Below are 21350 nucleotides of genomic sequence, written 5' to 3' on the forward strand. Positions count from 1 at the left end.
CCTGATCTGCTTGAAAAGGAAAACTTTTCCTTGTTGTTGATGCACGATGTTACTACGTTGGTTTCAGGTATACAACGTGGCGCTCCCACAAGTTTATCCATTCGAAAGAAAAACTGTTAATTGCCGGAATATTCTCTAACACACTTCAGGGAAAGAGGGCACAGAAAATTGGCAGTTGCTTCAGGAGTAGGGTTTCGTGTCTCCCCAAGGTTCGCACATCCAGGCAGCTCTTGCCTTTTCACCCGCATTCTGTCTAATATCTGCCATAAAGACCCCTGCTGGTAAACTCCTGGAGCGCAGAAGTATGTTGAAAGAGAAATGCTATCTGTACCCCTCTCTAAATCTGAGCTTTCTTCCAGAAGCCTCAAGGGGCCAGCCTGACTGAGCACTCCTTCGTGGTAGTTATCACGGGAAAGGGGGATTCTTCATTGAAAAACAAAACTAACCTGTCTAATAACGAAATGCACTTCATGGCACTGGTTGGGATCTGGATTTCAGCAAACCAAAATCCTTCCCCGCAAAATAGATGAAACACATATACGGCCAACTAGGAAATAACTGTTCAATCTAAGTAATGGGATAGGTGGGGATTTTTTTTTTTACACAATATCTGTACCTATCTATATCTATAGATATAGATTTTTTTTTAGTAGTTTTGAATTTTCTGATGTTGATGAGTAATTTTTTAAATGCAGCATAATCAGCCCCGAGCTACTAAATCAGACCTGGAGGTTGTGCCTGGGAGTCTGCTCTTGCTTCCCTCCCCTTCTCCCTTGCTCTTTCTTAAAATCATAGTATCAGGGTTTCTTAGTTGGGAAAGCTAGCTTCCTCTAGAATGTTGCAGCCTTTCCACCTCACCTAGCCTGGTGTTTTGTTCAAGAGTTTATGAAGCAGTGAGGGAGGTGGGGGAGAGGGTTTGAATGTAGCAGAAAGCCCATTGCCCGGCTAGGCAGACTGAAGCTACAGATGCTAACTAGAAGCTCAACCAACTCAGTAAACAATTACGGTTAACGTGGCTTGTGTTTACTGGTTAGTTTTGACATTTACTGTTTATAGTATGAACACACCTTTGAGTTAAAAATGAAAGAGTGAATTACTTGCCATAATTACGAGGTAACCATAAAATTACAAGAAGGGGTATTGTTACCTTTCACAAATAAAATAAGATAAATAATAATAATAAATAAATAATAAATAATAATAACTCTAATCAATTCTAATGTGTGTATCTAAAACTAAATTGCTTAGAGAATGGCATTATGCATGAGTAGCATAAAAAAGTTACATATGGGGCGCCTGGGTGGCTCAGTGGATTAAGCCTCTGCCTTCAGCTCAGGTCATGATCCCAGGGTCCTGGGATCGAGTCCCGCATCGGGCTCTCTGCTCAGCAGGGAGCCTGCTTCCCCCCTCTCTCTCTGCCTGCCTGTCTGCCTACTTCCGATAACTCTCTGTCAAATAAATAAATAAAATCTTTTTTAAAAAAAAGTTATATAGTATGCTTCCAATACTAAATGAGAGTCAACTTAAGAAGTCACAATTCGATCTTTTTTTTTAGCATTTGTATTTTTATTTATTTTATTGTGTTATGTTAGTCACCATACAGTATGTCATTAGTTTTTGATGTAGTGTTCCATGATTCCTTGTTTGTGTATAACACTCAGTGCTCCATGCAATACGTCTTTTTAAAAAATGCAGTGGAGGCACCTGGGTGGCTTAGTGGGTTGAAGCCTCTGCCTTCGCCTCAGGTCATGATCCCAGAATCCTGGAATCGAGCCCCACATCGGGCTGTCTGCTCAGTGGGGAGCCTTCTTCCTCTTCTCTTCCTGCTTCTCTGCCTACTTATGATCTCCTTCTCTCAAATAAATAAATAAAATCTAAAAAAAAATTTTTATTTAAAAAAAAATGCAGTAATGAGGGGCACCTGGGTGGCTCAGTGGGTTAAGCTTCTGCCTTTGCCTCAGGTCATAATCTCAGGGTCCTGAGATGGAGCCCCCACATCAGGCTCTCTGCTCAGCGGGGAGCCTGCTTCCCCCTCTCTCTCTGCCTGCCTCTCTGCCTACATCTGATCTCTCTCTCTGTGTCAAATAAATTAAAAAGATAAAAAATTTTAAAAAATTAAAAATGCAGTGATGAACATAGAAATTTGGTACATGCAGAATCTATGCCATTAAACCATATCATCTGTACTTTTCAAAAATCCATATTGTTGCAGAACATGCCTGAGCATCATGCCTGTAGGTCGTCTTGTCTGCATAGAGTGGATCGTGTGCATAAGTAGCTGCGTCCCAGGCTGTAACATCCATTAAATACTGGTTTCTGAGCTGTTTTCATTTTTCTAAAATACAGTAAGATAAACGTAAAACTATATTTTGGAAATATTTGTCCCTTACCATCCAAAATGTAGCATACCACAAGTAATACTCTTCATATACCTTGGGGAGACATCAACCTAATTTGACAGCAGCAAGAATATATCAGATCCTTTGCTAATAGGAAAGAAAGTGAAAAAATATTCCTAAAGGGAAAGAACTATGTCATAATTATATTTGTATGACCTGTACTTAGCATAGTTCCTAAAACATAATAGGCATGCAATACAAGTCTGAGTAAATGAATGAATGCTTATCATATCTCTGAATTAGCCCTATCCCCTATTCTCAAAACCAATTATTTGTCGAGGTGAAGGCTTTAATTAGAGCTCTTAGCCCATGAAAATTAAATTGCCGAGCCAGGCCCCTTTGTAGAAAATGTAAAACTCATGAAATTCAAGTACTCTTGGGAAACCCAAACACATTTTCATTTACCAATGTATTTAATAGAGGCAAAAATAAATCTAGAAAAACGTACTTAAATACATGGATGTTAGCTTTTGACATTTCTTAAAACATTAGAAAAGGAAATGGAAATTTGAAAGGAAGCTTCGAGTAACTGAGAGAATGCAGATGGAAGCCCGGGTTGGAATCCTGGGTCTGCTACTCTTTAGCGGGGTACAAGCTGGTAAAGTCACTTAATCTGAGCTTCGGTGTTCTCATTTATAAAATGAAAAAGTCAGATTAAATTATATGTTTCCTTCCAGCTCTAAAATTCTTTTTTTTTTTTTTTAAGATTTTATTTATTTATTTGACAGAGAGAGACACAGCAAGAGAGGGAACACAAGCAGGGGGAGTGAGAGAGGGAGAAGCAAGCTTCCTGCTGAGTGAGGAGTCTGCTTCTCCCTCTGACTCATGCTCTCTCTCAAATAAATAATCAAATCTTTAAAAAAAAAAAAAAAGAACGTACACAAGGATAGACGTGCTAACTAATCTTATTGTGGTAATCAGTTTGCTATTTCTGTGTGTATCAAATCCCGGTGAGGGGCTCAATCCAGGACCCTGAGACCATGACCTGAGCTGAAGGCAGAGGCTTAACCCACTGAGCCACCCAGGCGCCCCCTAATTATTTCTTTTTGAAATTCTTCTTCGCCAGAGGCCCTTGACCAGTGCCCAGTGTTAAGCTTCAGATCTTTTCTGTAATTAAGTACACAGTCTGGCATGGCCCTGGGCACAGTCGCAGTGCCATTCTGAATTACATGAGCCCAGGTAGTGGCAAGCAAACATTTCACATATAAATAAAGGCTCTTTGTCACTCAATTTTTTAACAAACATATTTAGAAACAATTTAAAATACTCTCATTTCTTTTTAATATTTGAAGTACATTTTATCAGGAGACGGCCTGTCTAGCTGTTAAGACCATACTCTCTGTAGTCAGATTGTTTGGGTTGGAATCCTGGCTTTAGAACTTAGACAAGGATAGGCATGCTTGGGTGGCTCAGTGAGTTAAGAGTCTGCCTTTGGCTCAGGTCATGATCCTAGGGTCTTAGGATTGAGCCCTGCATCAGGCTCCCTGCTCAGTGAGGAGTCTGCTTCTCCCTCTGACTCATGCTCTCTCTCAAATAAATAATCAAATCTTTAAAAAAAAAAAAAAAAGAACGTACACAAGGATAGACGTGTTAACTAATCTCATTGTGGTAATCTGTTTGTTATTTCTGTGTGTATCAAATCAACACTGTATACCTTAAGTTCACACAATGTTATATATCACTTAGATCTCAATAAAGCTGGGCAGAAAATAGATCTTAGGGCAAGGGACTTCTCTATGATTCAGTTACCTCATTTTCTACAAGTGATTACAAAAAGGAAAAAAAATGCTTCTTACTCTACAGGTTTGTGGGAGGCATAAGAATTAAATGGACAAAATAAATAAATAAATAAACCCACGTACACAGCACTTGTAGCAGAGTGCCTAGCATGTAGTAATCACCCAATAAAGACCCACTGGTCTTTTTAAAATATTCTTTATCTAGAAAAACACTTTTTTCCCTCCTAACTAGTAGAATACAATAAAAGTGTTCATTTGCTATGTACCTGTCTCTTGACTCTGACCTGTTTTGGTTCACCTCGGCAGAACAAATGAGGAGAGCAGGTCGGGATTGGTACTTGACTGCTCCTGTCCATTCCTACCCTGGAGTTCTAGGCCTCTCTGCAACTAATTGAATTTCTTTGGTTGATTTATCAAATTTGCTTACAGTTGACCATTTTTCTGTCTGGCAATGTGCTGTCGGCTCATTCTGGGCAGCTGGAGAGAAGTAGTCCCATGAAATGTTGACCTGCTGAAGAGAGTTCACAAGTCCCCTACTGTTTTTGTGAGGCCAACGAGAAGATGCTTGTGATTTAAGAAACTGCAAAATGGGGGCACCTGGGTGGCTCAGTGGTTAAAGCCTCTGCCTTCAGCTCAGGTCATGATCCCAGGGTCCTGGAATCAAGCCCCACATAGGGCTCTCTGCTCAGCAGGGAGCCTGCTTCCCCCTCTCACTGTATGCCTCTCTGCATACTTGTGATCTCTCTCTCTCTGTCAAATAAATAAATAAAATCTTTAAAAAGAAAGAAAGAAAGAAACTGCAAAATGCTGTTGAAATAGAACGGTTTTTACATGTAAAGTCCAATGTGAAGATAAAATCTAGAGGGGAGAAGGCCAGAATATGGGATGTAACCTCTGAAAGGACTCTCATTGTTATGAGATATAGTGCTCATTTCCCAAGGGTCTGTCCTGATTCCCCGCCCTGAAGAGGAATGACCTGAGGGGTAGGAGAGCCCCTTCCCTCAGAAGGCAGACCAAGATTAAAGCAGGAAAAGGCCAGCTTTGTTCTGAACCATCTTCTCACATTCATTAAACATTTTAAGTAAACAGCAATTTGATCTTATTTTACATTTAAAAATAAATTTTTGTTTTTCTTTAAAATAATTAGCAGGAACGTTTATTTCTATGGGTATGTCTCCCATTTAAGGGAAAGAAAATGCCTTTTACATAACAACCATTAAATGAAAATCCTTTGAAACTGTTATTTACTCTAGAATTGATGTGTCCCCATTTAGTATGTAAATGATGCTAAATACATGTGCAATTCCCTAATTTTGGGAAGATACTTTTGCAAATTTTTATTTTTATTTTTTGGAACATAACACATAAAAGTGATACCATTGACTGGAAATAGTTGCTGGAGGGAAAAACTGACATAAAGCAAATGGCATGTTATCAGCCCTGCAGAACAGCACAGTTAGCAACAACATTTTATTCTACTCAACACAGTTGTAATGCTTGGTGTATCTAAAAACAAACCTAGAGGGTATTATGCTAAGTGAAATAAATCATTCTGAGAAAGGCAAATACCATATGATTCCACTCATAAGTGGAATCTAAAAAAAAAAAAGAAGAAACAAAGAAACAAAAACAAAACACCAAACAAACAAATGAATAAACAAAAAGCAGAATCAGACCTAAAAACAGAGAACAAACGGATGGTTGCCAGAGGGGAGGGGAGAATGGGTTGGTCCAAATGGGTGAACGGGAGAAGGAGATATAGGCTTCCAGTTATGCAATGAATAAGTCACGAAAATAAAAGGCACAGCCTAAGGAATACAGTCAATAATAGTGCAATAGCGACATAACGGACAGATGGTAGATACACTTGAGGTGACCATTAGCATAATGTATAAACTTGTCAAATCACTAAGTTGTACACCTGAAACTAATATAACATTGTGTTATACCATATTCAAATGAAAAAAAATGTAAAGGGAATGAAGAACAAGAAAAATATTTTCCCCTGTTAATTAGTATAATAAGTCATAAAGCTAAAAGGATTTAAGTAGGACTTACAAGTAGTAGGAGCAATTTTGATGAGGGAGGATAAAGATGAAATTCATAATACAAGTTGTTGATATGTTTATACCTTCATTAATGTAATCCATAAGTCCATCTAAAACTGTTTTTATTATTTTTTAACCAAGTTGTATTTAAATTCCAGTTAGTAAACATACAGTGTAATTTTAGTTTCAGGCATACAATACAGCGAGTCAATACTTCCCTAAAATACCCAGTACTCATCACAGCAAGTGCCATCTTTAATCCCCACCCCCTTTAACCCAACCCCTCACCCAGCTAAAACTATTTTTAAAAATCATCCTCCAGTTTAAATCATCTCTCCCCAAATCCTCCCAACGATTTTAATGGCTGGTTTTTCTTGAAACTCAAGGACATTTTTTTCAAGAGTTCTCCAACTTGCTAAGAGTAAGAGGGCAATCTGTGATTTAAGAAATTAAAAGTTTGCCAAGTTCTTTCCACAGATAACGAGCTGAATGAGACAGGATAGCGCAGTGCCCAACCTTCAGTGCCAAGGGGAACAGTAATTTGCTCCCTACCACCCCATTCAGATGGAGAGCCTCCAGCTGTGGGTGGTTCCGCATTGTTTGAATTCCTCCTGGAGACTCAGGGTTGACAGCCACTGTTCTGGGAGCCACCGCTGACAGAAGAGGCTCTTGTCGCATGCTAGATTTTACACCTGGCCCTAACGAGGATAAAATCATAAGAGACTAAAGGCAGAGGTGATTCCAGGGACTGCCAGTCGGTTCCCCATAGGTTCCCCTGGACTGTTCACCTCTTTCCTTTATGCTCTCTCCTTTGTGGCTCCAGTGGAGTAACTGAAAACTTGAAGGGACAAAGCTGAGCTGCAGATGAATGCAAAGGGGTGTAGTAACTTACTGAGAGCTTTGGGCATTATTCCTTTAGCCTGATCAATTTATTTTATTTATTTTTTAAAGATTTTATTTATTTTATTTGATAGACAGAGATCACAAGTAGGCAGAGAGGCAGGCAGAGAGAGGGGAGGAAGCAGGCTCCCTGCTGAGCAAAGATCCGGATGCGGGGCTCGATCCCAGGACCCTGGGATCATGACCTGAGCCGAAGGCAGAGGCTTTAACCCACTGAGCCATCCAGGCGCCCCTAGCCTGATCAATTTAAAACACAGACAGATTTAAGTTGTTGGAGTGGAAGGGTGTTATCAAGCGATGCCCTTGGTACGTTGCTGCCAGATGACCTCATGTAAATTTCTAGAATTACTTTTAATAGATTATTTAAATAATCTATTTAAATAGGTTAAATAGATTACCTACTGAAAATAGGGCTGATGATTTTGTTCCTAGCCCTTTCTGTCCCATATACAAATCTGGGTTGGAAACAGTCTGAGTGGGCACATATCTTGGGTTCTTCTTGACTTCTTCTGACACTATAGCTTGCTGTCTGAAAATCAGATACTCTGATAAAAAGGTGGACACTGGGGAGCCTAGGTGGCTCAGTTGGTTAAGGCGCTGCCTTTGGCTCAGGTCATGATCCCAGGGACCTGGGCTTGAGGCCTGCCTCAGGCTCCCAGCTCCTCTGGGGGTTCTGCTTCCCTCCCATTCCTTCACCCCTCCCCTTGCTTGTGCTCTCCCTCTTTCTCTCTCTCAAATAAATGAATAAAAATTTTGAAAAAAAAGAAAGGTGGACAGTGTAGTGTTCGATTTTAAAAATTTTATCAAGTCAAGGTGTTTCCATTTTCATGTGACTTTTTCTATTCCTTTTTTTTTTCTTTTAATTATTTAGAAACTCCAGTACTAATGGGCTACTTAAATTTGGGGAAATTATCTGTGCCCTGATTTCCTTACTGCCCTGATTTCCTTACTTGTAAAAGGAAAAATTGCTATTTTACTTACTTGTAAAATAGAAACTGTGATGGTACATATCTCATTGGGTGGCTGTTACGATTAGATCATAAACTTAACAACATTTGGCACAATACCTAAGACACTGTAAAGGATCAATAAACACTCGCCTGTCATTATTTTAAATACATGGCATTCCTGTAAACCAGTCTTCTGAAGCTACTTGTCATTCATAGAACAAAACAGTATCTATCCATGCAACCTTCTATTTATCAGTGACGTGTCCCCTTTTAAAGTCCTGAGTTGAGTCAGTGTTGTGGGGATGAAACACGTCCATGTTTATTAGGCAGCATCAAAAAGAGGAAAACTGTGAAATGGGAAGAAATAGAAATTGGGATGCTTACATATCCCGTTCAGTCCACATTCCTTTTTCTCAGAGCTGTCCTTCAGCGTATTTATTGGCAATGTTACTTAAGACTGTGATTCATTTGTACGCTATTAGGTTGATGTGGAAGTTTCTGGGGACTAGATGCAATTAGGTTATTCAATAAGACTGGTAGGCTCTATTGCTTTATCTTGAGTTGAATGGCTTCTTATGGACCAAATTAAAAATCTCAGTTTTAGTTACTCCATTCACGTCACAAAGAATCAGAAAAAGGGAACCTTTCCCTAATTTGAATTGGATGCACTGACATCACTGTCATTATTGTGATAAAAGATTATTAAACACATCTTAATGTATTTTCCTTCCCCCTCCCCTCCCACCTAATTTTATTCATTGGAAGGGGTTGGGAGAGTTACAATACCTAAAGAATTTGTGGGTATCAAACATTACCAAAGTATCTTTAATCTGGCCTCTTCATGTAAATCTTACTTTAGCATAAGCATGAATAGTGCAACTACACACAAGGTCACAAATAGGTGACAGAACTCTTTGCAGTTTGTTGCCATTATATTAATTTGAGATTCCCAGCCTTGCCACCCAATTCTTACATAGGTTCTGATACATTTACAGGTTTGGAAACAACAGTCTAAAATAAATCAGCTAATACGTCTAAGTGGCAATATTTGAAAATGTGTTTAATGATGTACTTTTTATAGCTATTCGTGGGTTTTTGCTTTCCTGAGAATTTGAATATATTTGAATACATACATATACATTCATTATTATAAATGCTAGTGATATGAAGAATAATGGAAGGAAGTATATAGATAGGAAATGGCTTTAAGCCATAAGAATGTGAAGAGTGTGATTCATGCAAATCATTTTTAATAATCCTAGTGATCCTTTCAAAATTTATTTCTATATATTTGGCAGTAGCTCTTTGTTCAAAACACACATGGTTTATTATATGCATTTCTACTTAAAAATAAAATTTAGCAGATTATTTAATTATAATTATTCACTATAAACGTGAATAACTGGTCAGGTCTGTTAAATTATAAATTTTATTAAAAGGTCTTTAACACTAATTTTAGTTCAAAAGTTGATTCTTCACTGATAGAAGTGAAAAGAATGTTTCCAGCTTTTTTCTTCTTTGACCTATCATTTAATTTGGATTGAGATCAATCTTACTATGCCTCTGTTGACAAACAGAATAGTGTTCTGGCCACATTAGAAATTTTATAGCCAGAGGTAGAAATTATACTTGCATTAAAAAAAAAAAATTGCTTTGTCAGACACAGGGATTATCCCCCCTTGAAGTCATCACACACTAAATAGGTGATACAAGAAGAAATAAAATGTGTATCAGGTGTCTTGGGGGCTAAGACCAAGATCCAGGTAGAGTTAGGGAGAGGAGATGGAGAAACTCGGCCCAAATACCTTACTCTGTAGGTCCCAAATGATTCTTCCCCTCTAGTAACTCTTCAACAGACCTTTAGCAGGCTCAGCCAGCACCCCCAAAGGCACCTGTCCCTCAAACCCAACTTATAGGGTAGCTAAATGCTCTAGTCGAGTTCACCTGTTAGATCCATGGTTCTCAACCAGGGGCAGTAATTCTGTTGTGAGGTGCCCTGCATTATTGGATGTTTAGTAGCATCTGTAACCTCTGTCCACTAGACACTCCTCCCAACCCCGAGTTCCGACAACCAAGCAAATCTCCAGACACTGCCAAATGTTCTTCGGGGACAAAATCACCCTCCAGTTGAGAACCACTAGGTTAAAAGTGGCAAAATACAAGTTTAAAAAGTGTCTTGTCTCACAAATATCTATCTCCCCCCTTGCAAATGCTGAAATTCTTTTAATAAGATTATATCTTTCTTTTCAGTCATAGATTACAAGGCTTAAGCCACAAGAACCAGTTTGAGGTCCCTTTGTTGGGACTATATTTCACCTAAAGTGCAACTAGTCAGTCAGTAATGGCAAACGGTTAGTTTTCCAAACCTTCTCAGAACTGTGGACAAAAAGGTATGAGCTGGAGGCCCACCTAAAGTGGGCTACTTTTCAGAAAGAGGACTAAGGACAAACCTCCAAACTAATATACTTTACCTGAAATCATTCATCCCTCTGTCAGCAATGCACCTGTCAGGGTCAATGCTAGATGTAGTGTGAAATGTCCAGTGATTTTCTTTCAATGCAAAGAATGGTCTAGGAGCTTGCCAGATGTTGAATACTTAAGAGGGAGAGTGCATAATTAGCTAATCTCCCAGGTTGGAAGATTAGGCCTTGTTTACTTCTGTCCCCAACACCTGGTATACAACAGGCACTTAATATGCATTTGCTAAATGAATAAACAAATGATGGAGAAGACCCTGAACAGCTAGGTGGGCTTGGGATATGGGGCTTTGGTAGGGGATTGACTGAGAGGGGTCAGGAGGGAATGGAGTCAGAGGAAGACACACAGAATTTTGGAGGTGGAGGGAACTAAATCCCTAAGGAGAAAAGCCTAGAGTCAGCTCTGCAGCAGAAGCGAGGCAGTTCAGGAAGAGTGTGTATGAGCTTTGAGACAGATGTCCTGAGTTCAGATCCAACAGTTACTTTCCTTAAGATCTTAGGCATCCATAAACCAGGGAAAATGAGTGTGCCTCCCTCAAAGGACTGTTGTGAGGATTCAATGAGATAATACTTATAAGCCTTTCAGACCAGTGGCCAGACCCACCAGGAGATGGGCTAGGTTGAGCCTTGAGTGTGGCAGGGTTATAGACTGGGATGACAGACTTGAAGAAAGCTATTAAAATCTGATCACTGTGGTGCAGTTGGTGAAGTGTCCGACTCTTGGTTTCGGTTCAGGTCGTGATCTCAGGGTCATGGGATAGAGCCCTGCATGCGGCTCTGCGTTCAGCATGGAGTTTACTTAAGACTCTCTCCCTCTCCATCTTCTCAAATAAATAAACAAATCCTTTAAAAAAAAAATCTGAACACTGTGGTGAAAGGGAAAGGGAGCCAACCGGGAATGAATAAAAAATTGACCAAGCATCTGTAAGTGCTCCACTGCTCAAATGTTGTCTTAGTGATCAACACAGTCATTAGATTTTCTTTGGTCTTCCTTGGTGACTTTAAAACAAAATGCAAGGAATGGGTGACTGAGTTCTCCTGACTATTAGGGTTGTTAGCAAAGCTATATTAGAAGGTCAAGGAGAGATGAAGTATAGACTACAGGGGAGAATAAATTCAGAATGGTGAGTCTAGGCATTTAATTCAAAAGGAAAGAAGTGAGGCCAAAAATGGCTAATAAACTGGAAGAACTGGGTAGGTTTTGGTGACTGAAAGTCAAACAACATCTCTGGTGGGAGAGGTCGAAGGGCAGGCTCTGGTGGACAGAGAGGTTTCCGGTGTTCAGAGGAGGAGCAGCTCCGGATGACACAAGGAAAGCTTGACATGGACGTGCGCTATGAGCGAATGGAAGCAAGGTCACCAATTCTTCCCTTGCTCGACTCAAACTACTCTGTTCCCAAGTGTATCTCATCAAAACGTTTTGCTGGCAAGGAATTCAATGATCGATCAACTCCTCTAGTAAAATCCCTTTAACATTCTTCTTAATATTTCAAAAGTCTGTAGGGTGAGTACAGGTAGAGGGAAAGCTGCAAACAGAAATAAAACACACATGAAGGAATATCAATAGATGTAGAATATTGATGACTATATATTTAAACTTTAAATATAAACATTATATGAACTGGCTGATATATGGTATCCCATTCAAATCAACCAAAAATCTTTTTAAGGGATAGAGCCTTTCTCAGGTTACCTGGGATATTGTCCAAGAAGCTTCTCAAAAAATGTTAAATTTTTCCCATTCTCACCTCAGTGACTTCTCTTTTTTCCATCCACTCTTAACATGCATGCCTGTACACACACACACACACACACACACACACACACACACACACACACCCCAGACACTGTTCTAGATGTTGGGGCCACAGCAGTTAGTGAGATTAGGTCTGTTCATATGAGGCTTAAATTCTAAGGGGAAAGACAGTGACAAAAAGGCGAACATATTCATAAATAATTTCAGATAATGAGAAAAGTGCTAAAAAAAAGTGATATGATCAAGTATTTTACATCGATTTGTATATTATATGAATTCTATATATACATATACATAAAGTTATATGTTGAGTAAATATCCCCCTATCTCTTAAGAAATTGGGGTGTAAAGGACAAAAGTGATTATCCAACATAGAACTATGGGCAGAACAGAAAATCACTGATTTTCTGATTCTATTTTTCTGCCCAAGAAATCACATAAAATGTTTAATCATATGTGAATCGTAAATACATAAAAAGCTTTTTAAAGGAAAGCATGTTTCAGGCAGCCTAGCCCTAGCTCTTCACTCCAGAAGTCTTACCTACAAAGCCAGATCCAGTTACGAGTGCTATCCCCCAGCATTTTCTTCTCCAGACCTGACAACCAAGTATCTGAATTAGAGGCCATTGGAGAACAAGTTCACAATGCTTCGTTTCTAATTCATGCTCCATGCCAAATTACCAGTGTTCTTTCTTCAAGGAACTATAGTGTAAGAATTCTATTTAGGTGAACAGAATAACACATTAGGCTACCCTCGAAAAAGAAAAATAGACCCAGTACCCTGCTTATGAAGAATTTCTTAAGATTTTTTCGGCATTTGGTTCCATAGCCACACCAAACAAGGGTGAGTGTAGATTCTGTTTCTAACCTAGGATTAGGAGAGAGGAAAACAGGGATCCAACGTGGGTGTTCATAAATGTTTTTTTCCCTTGTATACAGCTGGGCAATAGAACCAGCATATGAGGACCCTGAGTTACAACCCGTACCCCACGTGCCATGGACGGACAGGGTGTTCCTTGGAGGCCCTGCTGGCAGAGACCTTTAGTTTCAGTGAACTTTCAGAGGAATCCAGAGCTAGCACATCTTACCTGTACTTTGATTCATCGTTCTTTTTCAAGCAGATAAAAAGAAGCTAAAAGGCACATTTGTTAGGCTTAAATTCTACACAAGGTGGCCAAATTAAAACTGAATGGGTAGATTTCATAAACTGTCTTCATAAATGAAACATTGGTTGGTATTCACAAGAAAGCCAGTATTGGCCCGGCTGTAAGCCTGTGTTCTGGAAGAGGGATGTTCCCATCTCCTCCTGTTCCAGTTCAGCATGTCTTAGGCACAAATTGATAAGATGTCAGAAAATACTGAAGAGAATTTCAATGACATCTCTAATGTTATCGTTTGGGTTTGAAAGTGACTCCTCTAGGAACAGCCCATCCATATAGATAATCAGAGTGTGCCTGGGGCAAAATTTGGAGAAACCAGTCTGTCACCAGATTCCTACTTCTTTTCAGTGCACATCTATCTCCCACAATGGGGAGTGGAGGGAGCTGCCTTCGATCTCTGGGGGTGGGAAGGTTTTCTTTCAGCTTTTCAGAGAGTAATCAAGGAATGAGAGCTGAAGCACCTTTGGGTGCTTTGGGTGGACCTTTGGGGCCTACTGTATAAACACAAATGCTATGCATCCCGAAGCTTTATCCTCTAGGGAGCCTACCCCTTGTCTTGTCCCTTCGACTAGACAATTTTCTATACCTGTCCTCAGCCTCCTCTAGAATGTGAAGCCCTCAAACAAGCATGGCCTCCCTACACCATGCCTGTTTATCTCCAAGACCTCAGGGCTGGGGTATCCTACCTTTTGCAGCTAACACCTTTACTGCCCCCACTTAAAACTGCCTCTCCTCAAGAGTGAAGGGCCTGGCCTGGCCCACCCAGTCTTATCGAACTTTTTGTCTGGAGTATTTAAGTATTTAAGCCCTCAAGGAACAGTAATGCTATGTTCTGGTGAAACTAACATCATAATAGAATGGAAAGAAAGGTGGCTCTTCAAATATTTCTCCTGTAAAGTTTTACATGTTGCATTAAAACCAAACTTTGTCCCAGGATAATCAAATATCCTCTTTTTAAAATATTTTCTCAAAATTTGATGGCCGTAAGGGCAGAATTCAATTAATTTAATTTTTTCAACTTTGTGTCTCTAAATTGGGTAAAGGTAAAATCTTTCTGCATTAGATTGCTCCATAATATATTAAGCCTTGTGCTGGTCTGCCTCTGCAGAATAATTATTTGTCCTGGTTAGGGGCTCCTGGTGCAAAATAATGAGATATTATTTGGTAATCTATTTTCCTGACTTGAAATATTAGAATCTCTTTTGGTGTGTTTTTGTTTAAAAGAATATAGTGATATGCCACTGAGAATAATAAGAAGATCATTTTAAATGCTAGGCAGTGCGAAACAGGACTACATCACTGTAAAGTTTCCAAATCTGATTAGTTTGTCTTTCAAAGAAATATACATGAGCTAAATGGACATTTAAGACCATAGATTAGGACTTATTTGAATGAATTTTGATTGCTTTCAAATGTATTTTGTTTTGCTTTAAAATGGAAATTCAGAAGTTACCAAAAAGAAAAATGAACTAATTTTTTTACTGTGAACTTCACCCAGAATGAAGAATAGTATTTAATTTTGGAAAGGTCTTCTTTAAAAGCCAGTAGGTCAAATTACTGACTTCTTTCTCTGTCTAGAACTTCTATTTCAGGGATGACTGGGTGGCTCAGTGGGTTAAGCATCTGCCTTCAACTCTGGTCATGATCCCAGGGGCCTGGAATTGAGCCCTGTGTCAGGCTCCTAATTCCGCGGAGAGCGGGCTTCTTCCTCACTCTCTGCCTGCCGCACTACATACTTGTGCTCTCTATTTCTCTGTCAAATAAATAAATAAATAAAATCTTAAAAAAAAAAAAATTCTATTTCAGCATTGAAACATACTCTGAGTCTCAAAGGACCCTGAATTATATATGGAAGATAAAGAAGTAAATCTTTTTCTTTTTAAAAAACTGAGCTGATCTTACTTCTTTTCTTTTTTTTTTCCTAAAGATTTTATTTATTTATTTGACAGAGATCACAAGTAGGCAAAGAGGCAGGCAGAGAGAGAGAGGAGGAAGCAGGCTCCCGGCTGAGTAGAGAGCCCGACGAGGGCCTCGATCCCAGCACAATGGGATCATGACCTGAGCCAAAGGCAGAGGCTTTAACCCACTTAGCCACCCAGGCACCCCTGATCTTACTTCTCATAATACTATTTGTATAATGTTTGGAAAATATTTGGAAAGGAATGTGAATTATAGCAGCTCACATCTCTTTGCTTTCCATATAAATGTGTTCTTTATGCCAAAAATGTGTAAATATCAACCACCAAAGCTTAAGCCTCTTCAATTACAAAACAAGGCTCTGGCCATCATGCTTTAAACACACACCCCAGTGTACATGCTCACTCTGTGCCCTCTACCCGGGATGCCATGACGCAAGGTTCCCACATGTGTCTCCACTTAGAATAATCTGGAGATTTTAAAACATACCCCAGGCCACGTCCCAGACCAATTAGATCACATGCTTAGGACAAAGTTTTTCAAAGTCCCCATGTGATTCCAACGCGCTTCCAAGTTTGAGACCCACCACCTCAAACAACTTGTTCCCAGGGAAACTGTTCATCCTTCCCATCTCAGTTCATCCTTCTCATCCAGAGGATGTCCGATGCCCTCTCTGCAGGTCCTAAGCTTTCCCACTATTCCTCCTGCTTGGCCCTATGCTGGCAAGCATTAAAGTGTATTTTAACCGCTTACTCACATACCTGCTCCCTCAAACTACTATAAAATTCAGGAATATTTTTACCTTCGAATCTCAGAATCTAATCCTGTACCTGGCATTTGGAAGTACTCAATAAATTCATGGAATGAATATCTTCTTCCTTAAAAAAAAAAAAAAAAGCAATAATATAGAATTATGTTAGTATTTACGTGCCATGGAAAAAATAGTAATTTAAGATGTGCTTAAGGCAATATTTCACTGATGGGCAGTCTCATGTTTAGGAAAACATCTCATCATATTGATGAAAATAGAACTATATCTCAACATCAAAAAGAATCATAAAATATAACTTTACCTTTGAATTTGTATTCATTGCTGTAATAAGTACAGGAAAATATTTCCAATGATAAGAAATATTTAAAACAACCCATCCTCTCTCAGCTCCATTTCCATCTTGAGTGGATTACTTGTCAGTCCTTTCAGAGTTTTACAATGTTTCAGGGGGTTATAAAACGGTTTTTAAGAGTTTTAAAGTACTTGGTTTACAAAATGTATTATGTAAGAGTCCATGTTTTTTTGTGGTACTCACTATTAATATGACCATTATGATTCAAAAAATATTCACATAGTAAATTTTGCTACAATCTAATTCTAGACCATAAACTCAATCTTAAACATATATTTTTTTAAGCTGTTTAAAATATTTTGCTCCTTGGGTTACCTAATTATTTTATATTGTAGCAATGTTTTACAATCTAACAATATGTTGTTCTTTTTTTTTTTTTTAAGATTTTATTTATTTATTTGACAGAGAGAGATCACAAGTAGGCAGAAAGGGAGGCAGAGCGAGAGAGAGAGAGAGAGAGAGAGAGAGAGGAGGGAGGAAGCAGGCTCCCCGCCTAGCAGAGGGACCGATGTGGGACTCGATCCCAGAAGCCTGAGATCATGACCTGAGATGAAGGCATAGGCTTAACCCACTGAGCCACCCAGGCGCCCCAATATGTTGTTCTTGATCTGCTAGATGGAGAAAGCCTAAAAAGAAATCAGATTTAGGAACTGTTTTCCAAGATGGTAAAGTATTACTCATTTATCTTTGCATATGAAATGCTGGACTATTTCATTAGACATCAAATTAATTTAAGACCTTACCAACTTGTGTTCACTGTGCACTCATTCCGAATGCATGTAAAAAGATAAAAATGAGAGAAAAGTGTAATTCTCCACTTTTAAATGCCTACATTGTCATCAACTACCATAAACCATTTTTAAATTTTAGTCTATTAATTAAATACAACTAATTTAGAAGGCAGTCGTTGAAATGTAGCTCTTCTTCTCTTTTCCATAACGAAGTCATGACTTTAAATTTTAAGTGCAATATCCTTAGACACTGCTGCTTTGCTTTATCAGAAATAAACTCTGAATGTATTATCAATTGTGAAAAAAGATCACAGCTTCTAATACTCAGTTCCAGTGTCATGGTTCCCAAATTGTAAAAGCTGTGAATGAGGCAACTATTCCAAGTTAGCTTCAGCCCTAATGAACACAAAACTGAATTTCTTCTGCCAAGTAAAGGAGGCACACAAACAGGCACACTGTCAAGCAGTCACAGCCAGCCTAACATACTGATGTTTGGATTAAAGAGCAGACCCGTTAAGTTGGCTTCTGCAAGCATAAATCTGATTTTGGTAATGTCCTTTCTCAGGTCCTCCTGTATTTGTCTCCTCACCCATTTGTCACACCCGGAAACATACACCCTATTCCTCCTTTAGTGAGGGGCCCCGTGGGGCCAGGGGTCACAGGGTCAGCAGTTAGCATAAGGCCTCAGAGGGCAGAAGCCCACCAGGTGGGAGTACAGTGCGTCCGGGGCCTGGGGTCCAGGGGAGGCTGGGTCCTCCCCAGTGTCTCCAGTTCCCAGGAGCAGGTCCTAGCGGGCACACGCTGACCAAAGAGGCATAGTTCTTCCCCAGACCCAGCAACTAAACAGGAAACAAACCTCAATCTTCTGATTCGATTCGTAGTGCCATAAAAACAACTTCCAGCGGCCCTTGGCACCTTCCGCCAAGCCCTCCAGCCACCTTCGGGGGCGGACAAAAAGAATTTCTGAGGGGTCACATTCGCTACACTCACAGCAAATAGAGGCTGTGTCTACCTTTACAATTGCAGAAACAAGAGTTAGCGGGGGAGGCTTGGCTTCCTGGCGGCGCCCCCTCCATCCAGTATAAAAACCCACGAGGGCGCGTCCCGAGTGGTGGGTGGGCCGGTGGGTGCGGGACAGGAGTAAGGGGGAGAAGCTAGGAGTCACGAAGCCTCCTCCGCTGGGATCGCCTCCTCTTGAGTGGCCTCCACTCCGTCGTTCCGAATTAGTAAGACGATGCCCAGGCCAAACAGCCACCCCCGCCCAGCCCGACTGGGCTCGGGAGGGAGTGTTCCAGGGGAGCGGGGGCCGAGCGTCGGAGAGGGCCATTCGGCCAGAAGGGGGAAGCTGACCGCGTCCCCTCCCGCCTCCGTCGCGTGGGGAAAGGCCTAGATCGCAGTGGTCCACACACAGCGCCCTTCTACCATTCTCCTCCTTTCTCAGGACCCGGGAGGTGTGGTGCCCTCCGCTGTCTCCCACCCCCGAGTCGGCGGCACCCCTCCGCGGGACGCTTGGTTGGGTCCGGGGCGGGGCCAGCAGGCGCTCCACGTGCGGCCGCAAGCTAGGCTCTCCCAACGCGCGGCTCCGCGGCCTCCCCCGCCACCTCGGGGCGGGCGTGTGGGCGGAGCCTCTGGGGGCGGGGCGGGAGGCGTGGGCGGGGGGCGGGGCGGACACGGAGCGCTCGTCTGGCTGCCAGGGCAGAGGGGCTGAGAAGAGCCGGGCTGGCGCGGTGCAAGCAGGAGGGCCTGGGGTGCTGACGAGAGTCCGACGCCGGGTGCTCCGGGCTTTCTGCGAGGTACGAGCGGGAACTCGGCGCCTGGGGGCCTCCCAGGGGACCCCCTAGCCCGGCCACGGCGCCCCGGCTGCCCACTGTGCCCCCTGCCGGCCGGGCGGCGGCGGCGGCGGCTGGACGGGACTTTGGGAAGGTTTCTGCGAGTGGAGAGCCCCAGCCAAAGCAGTGTCTCCTTCTCTGCGTCTTTCTTCGCCTTCTTTTTGCTTCTTCGGCTCTGGGCGTCGGGCACCGGGCTGGAAGGTCGCCGCTCCACCGGCAGAGCTCGCCCACACCAGGACGGGAGGACAGGGCCCCGGGGCAGCCGAGCCAGGCAGCGGGGGAGGCGCGGAGCTCTGGGGCCGCCTGTGCGGCGAGGGCGGGAGGCCGACCGGGGCTGCGGGCTGCGCCGCGGGCTCACGGTGCCGCGCTCGGTTCCCCGGTGGTCTCCGGCGCCCTGTTCTGGAGGCGCCTGTCGGTTGCGCCCCATCGGTCGCGCCTTTGACGGGGCGCCGGGGCCAGCCCCTAAACCCTGGATTCTTGGGTGCCGTGCCGCCTGTTGTACGCGCGCCGGGGCCGGGCAACCGGGCTGCGGGCAGAGACCCGAGCGCGGCGTCTGCCCCACGGTCCCTGAAGTGTCTGGTCGGGGAGCCGGAGATTGAGCTGGGGCTCGGCGGCGCCAGAAGGGGGCCTCGGTGGGATGCGAGTGGGGGGCGCGGCCTGCAGAATTTGGGTTCCTGGAGGTGCTTGCGGCGTGAAGGCTGGGCCCCGGGCAGAGGAGACCACCATCCTGTGCTCGAGGAGGACCAGGAACTGTCAGGTATGGACCGCTGGGGGCCACCCTTGTGAGATCCACAGGGCTTTCAACAGCACCTCGAGTCCCGGGACAGCACAACCTAATGGGGAGGGCGTTTTCTTTAAGGGCACGAATAAATGGAAAGCTGTCAAAACAAGCGTATTTTAAAGTTGAATTGAAAGCTGGCAGATTTTCAGGCCGTGCAGTTGTGTAGTTAGTGTCCAAAGAAATATTAGCTCTTTTACACCCTTTTCGTTTTTATTTTTTGGCAAAATCTGTGTTGCCAGAATTTCCCTCAGGAGCTTTGTATTGCCCACAGCGGGGAAGGAAAACTTCAGCAAGCGTTCTCGGGTTGCTTTTGACTTCAAGCCCGTACTCTCCAGCTTTTTTTTTTTTTTTTTTTTTGAGTGTGCAGAAAAAGTATTTGATTCTGTCCCTTCTTCTCTGAGATCCCACAATGTTTGTTTATTGGTTTTATAAGCATCTATTTAAATTTAGCTTTTGCACGAAATACTCCCTGTTGCCACAGGGTGTAGTTTAGGGATTAGAAAATACTGTTGGAGAAAGCTGCTAGTGGCTTCATTTTCCAAGAATGTAAGTCATTTCCTTTCTGTGATTTCAGGGAGTTGATATTTCACAGCATCAAAACTTTGTGGGGAAAATTTTCCGTAATACATCTGTCATTAAAAAGGCTTTTGACTTTTGGATTTTTTTCTTCTTAGAGCAGCGCATAAATTCAGGCCCAGCAATGTTAAAGGATAAGAAGTTTCTCAGAATTTACAGCATTATGAGAGTATTGTAGAAACTAATTTTAACCACCAAGATTTACAAACAGTGTGCTCCATAGAGAGTGGGGGAGGGGAGAAGACCAGAAAAGAGAGGCAGGAAAACAGATGCTTTTGCTGTTGTCCTTTGTAGTATAAAACTTGTAGAACTTAATCATTTTCCTTGGGTGTGGTTTTGAGAAATAAAAGTATTGTGTGAAAAATGAAATTACTCCACAGTATGAGACAGCTGACATTTAAATGCTCTTTCAGTAGGTTTATAAACATATTGGATTTATATTTCATATTAGAATGGACCTTTGGGATCATTAGATGAGAAGGGTCCCCCAGGGGATATCTCCTATCAAGTAAGTTATCTGCAGAATGTCTTCTCCAGAAAGCAGACTGACTGTAATATGAACTAATTTTCTCCCTTTTGAATTGCTTGTAAAAATACCTGAGATCTGACACTGATGGACCACAGTAATCAGCAGTTCTTGCAGAACTCAAAACATCTTAAGGGAAAGGAAATCTTTCTCTATTTCCATTCCCTTTTTGGGGGGGCAACCTAGGTAAGCTACCAGCTTCAAGTACGTAATTTGAACTTGCTGGTTTAAGATGCTCCTGGCTCTCCAGGAAAACAGTAGGGGCTAGGCTGGAGACACTGTGGTTGAAAGCAGAGTCCATGTGCTAGGTAATCATTTCTGGTAACCCGTCCTGTAAAAACTCATTCAGTTGGGCCAGCTGAATCCAGGGAAGCGGGGGTTGTAGAGCTTTTCTAGTTTCTGGACTTTGTTTCTACTTTTAACTACAGTTATAAAGC

General features: G+C 41.9%; 2 protein-coding genes across 6 annotated transcripts in view; one reads left to right on the top strand and one right to left on the bottom strand.

Moving 5' to 3' along the window:
- Positions 1-11628: 11628 nt before the first annotated feature.
- LOC101683201 (putative uncharacterized protein FRMD6-AS1) lies at positions 11629-19457 on the bottom strand. Its single transcript, XM_045074579.1, has 5 exons — positions 19086-19457; positions 18058-18987; positions 16177-16224; positions 12811-12865; positions 11629-12039 (listed from the first exon to the last, which is right to left on the bottom strand). Exons 1-5 carry the CDS (start codon positions 19455-19457, stop codon positions 11969-11971), a joined length of 1476 nt encoding a protein of 491 aa, XP_044930514.1. The 3' UTR covers positions 11629-11968.
- Positions 18852-21350, top strand: part of FRMD6 (FERM domain containing 6) — a 74704-nt gene continuing 72205 nt past the window's right edge. For 3 of the 5 annotated variants that reach the window (XM_045069394.1, XM_045069411.1, XM_004738775.3), the window contains exon 1: positions 18852-18994. The gene's annotated coding sequence lies outside the window, so the exon portion shown is untranslated. Of the gene's footprint in view, positions 18995-19030; positions 19788-21350 lie in introns of those variants that run through there. The other 2 variants (XM_004738777.3, XM_004738778.3) reach the window with 1 other exon arrangement.

This window comes from Mustela putorius, unplaced genomic scaffold, assembly GCF_011764305.1.
Source record: "Mustela putorius furo isolate JIRA1106 unplaced genomic scaffold, ASM1176430v1.1 tig00000129_pilon_pilon_pilon, whole genome shotgun sequence".
NCBI classification, from domain to species: Eukaryota; Metazoa; Chordata; class Mammalia; order Carnivora; family Mustelidae; genus Mustela; species Mustela putorius.

What these genes read in the sequence shown, in the direction of transcription:
- LOC101683201 (XM_045074579.1), bottom strand. Translation starts at nt 19,457, where the DNA reads ATGGGGCGCAACCGACAGGCGCCTCCAGAACAGGGCGCCGGAGACCAC. An exon ending in AATCGAATCAGAAGATTGAG is followed by an intron (nt 16,225 to 18,057) that starts GTTTGTTTCCTG and finishes TTTTTTTTTAAG; the next exon opens with GAAGAAGATATTCATTCCAT. An exon ending in AACTGGATCTGGCTTTGTAG is followed by an intron (nt 12,040 to 12,810) that starts GTAAGACTTCTG and finishes TTCTGTTTGCAG; the next exon opens with CTTTCCCTCTACCTGTACTC.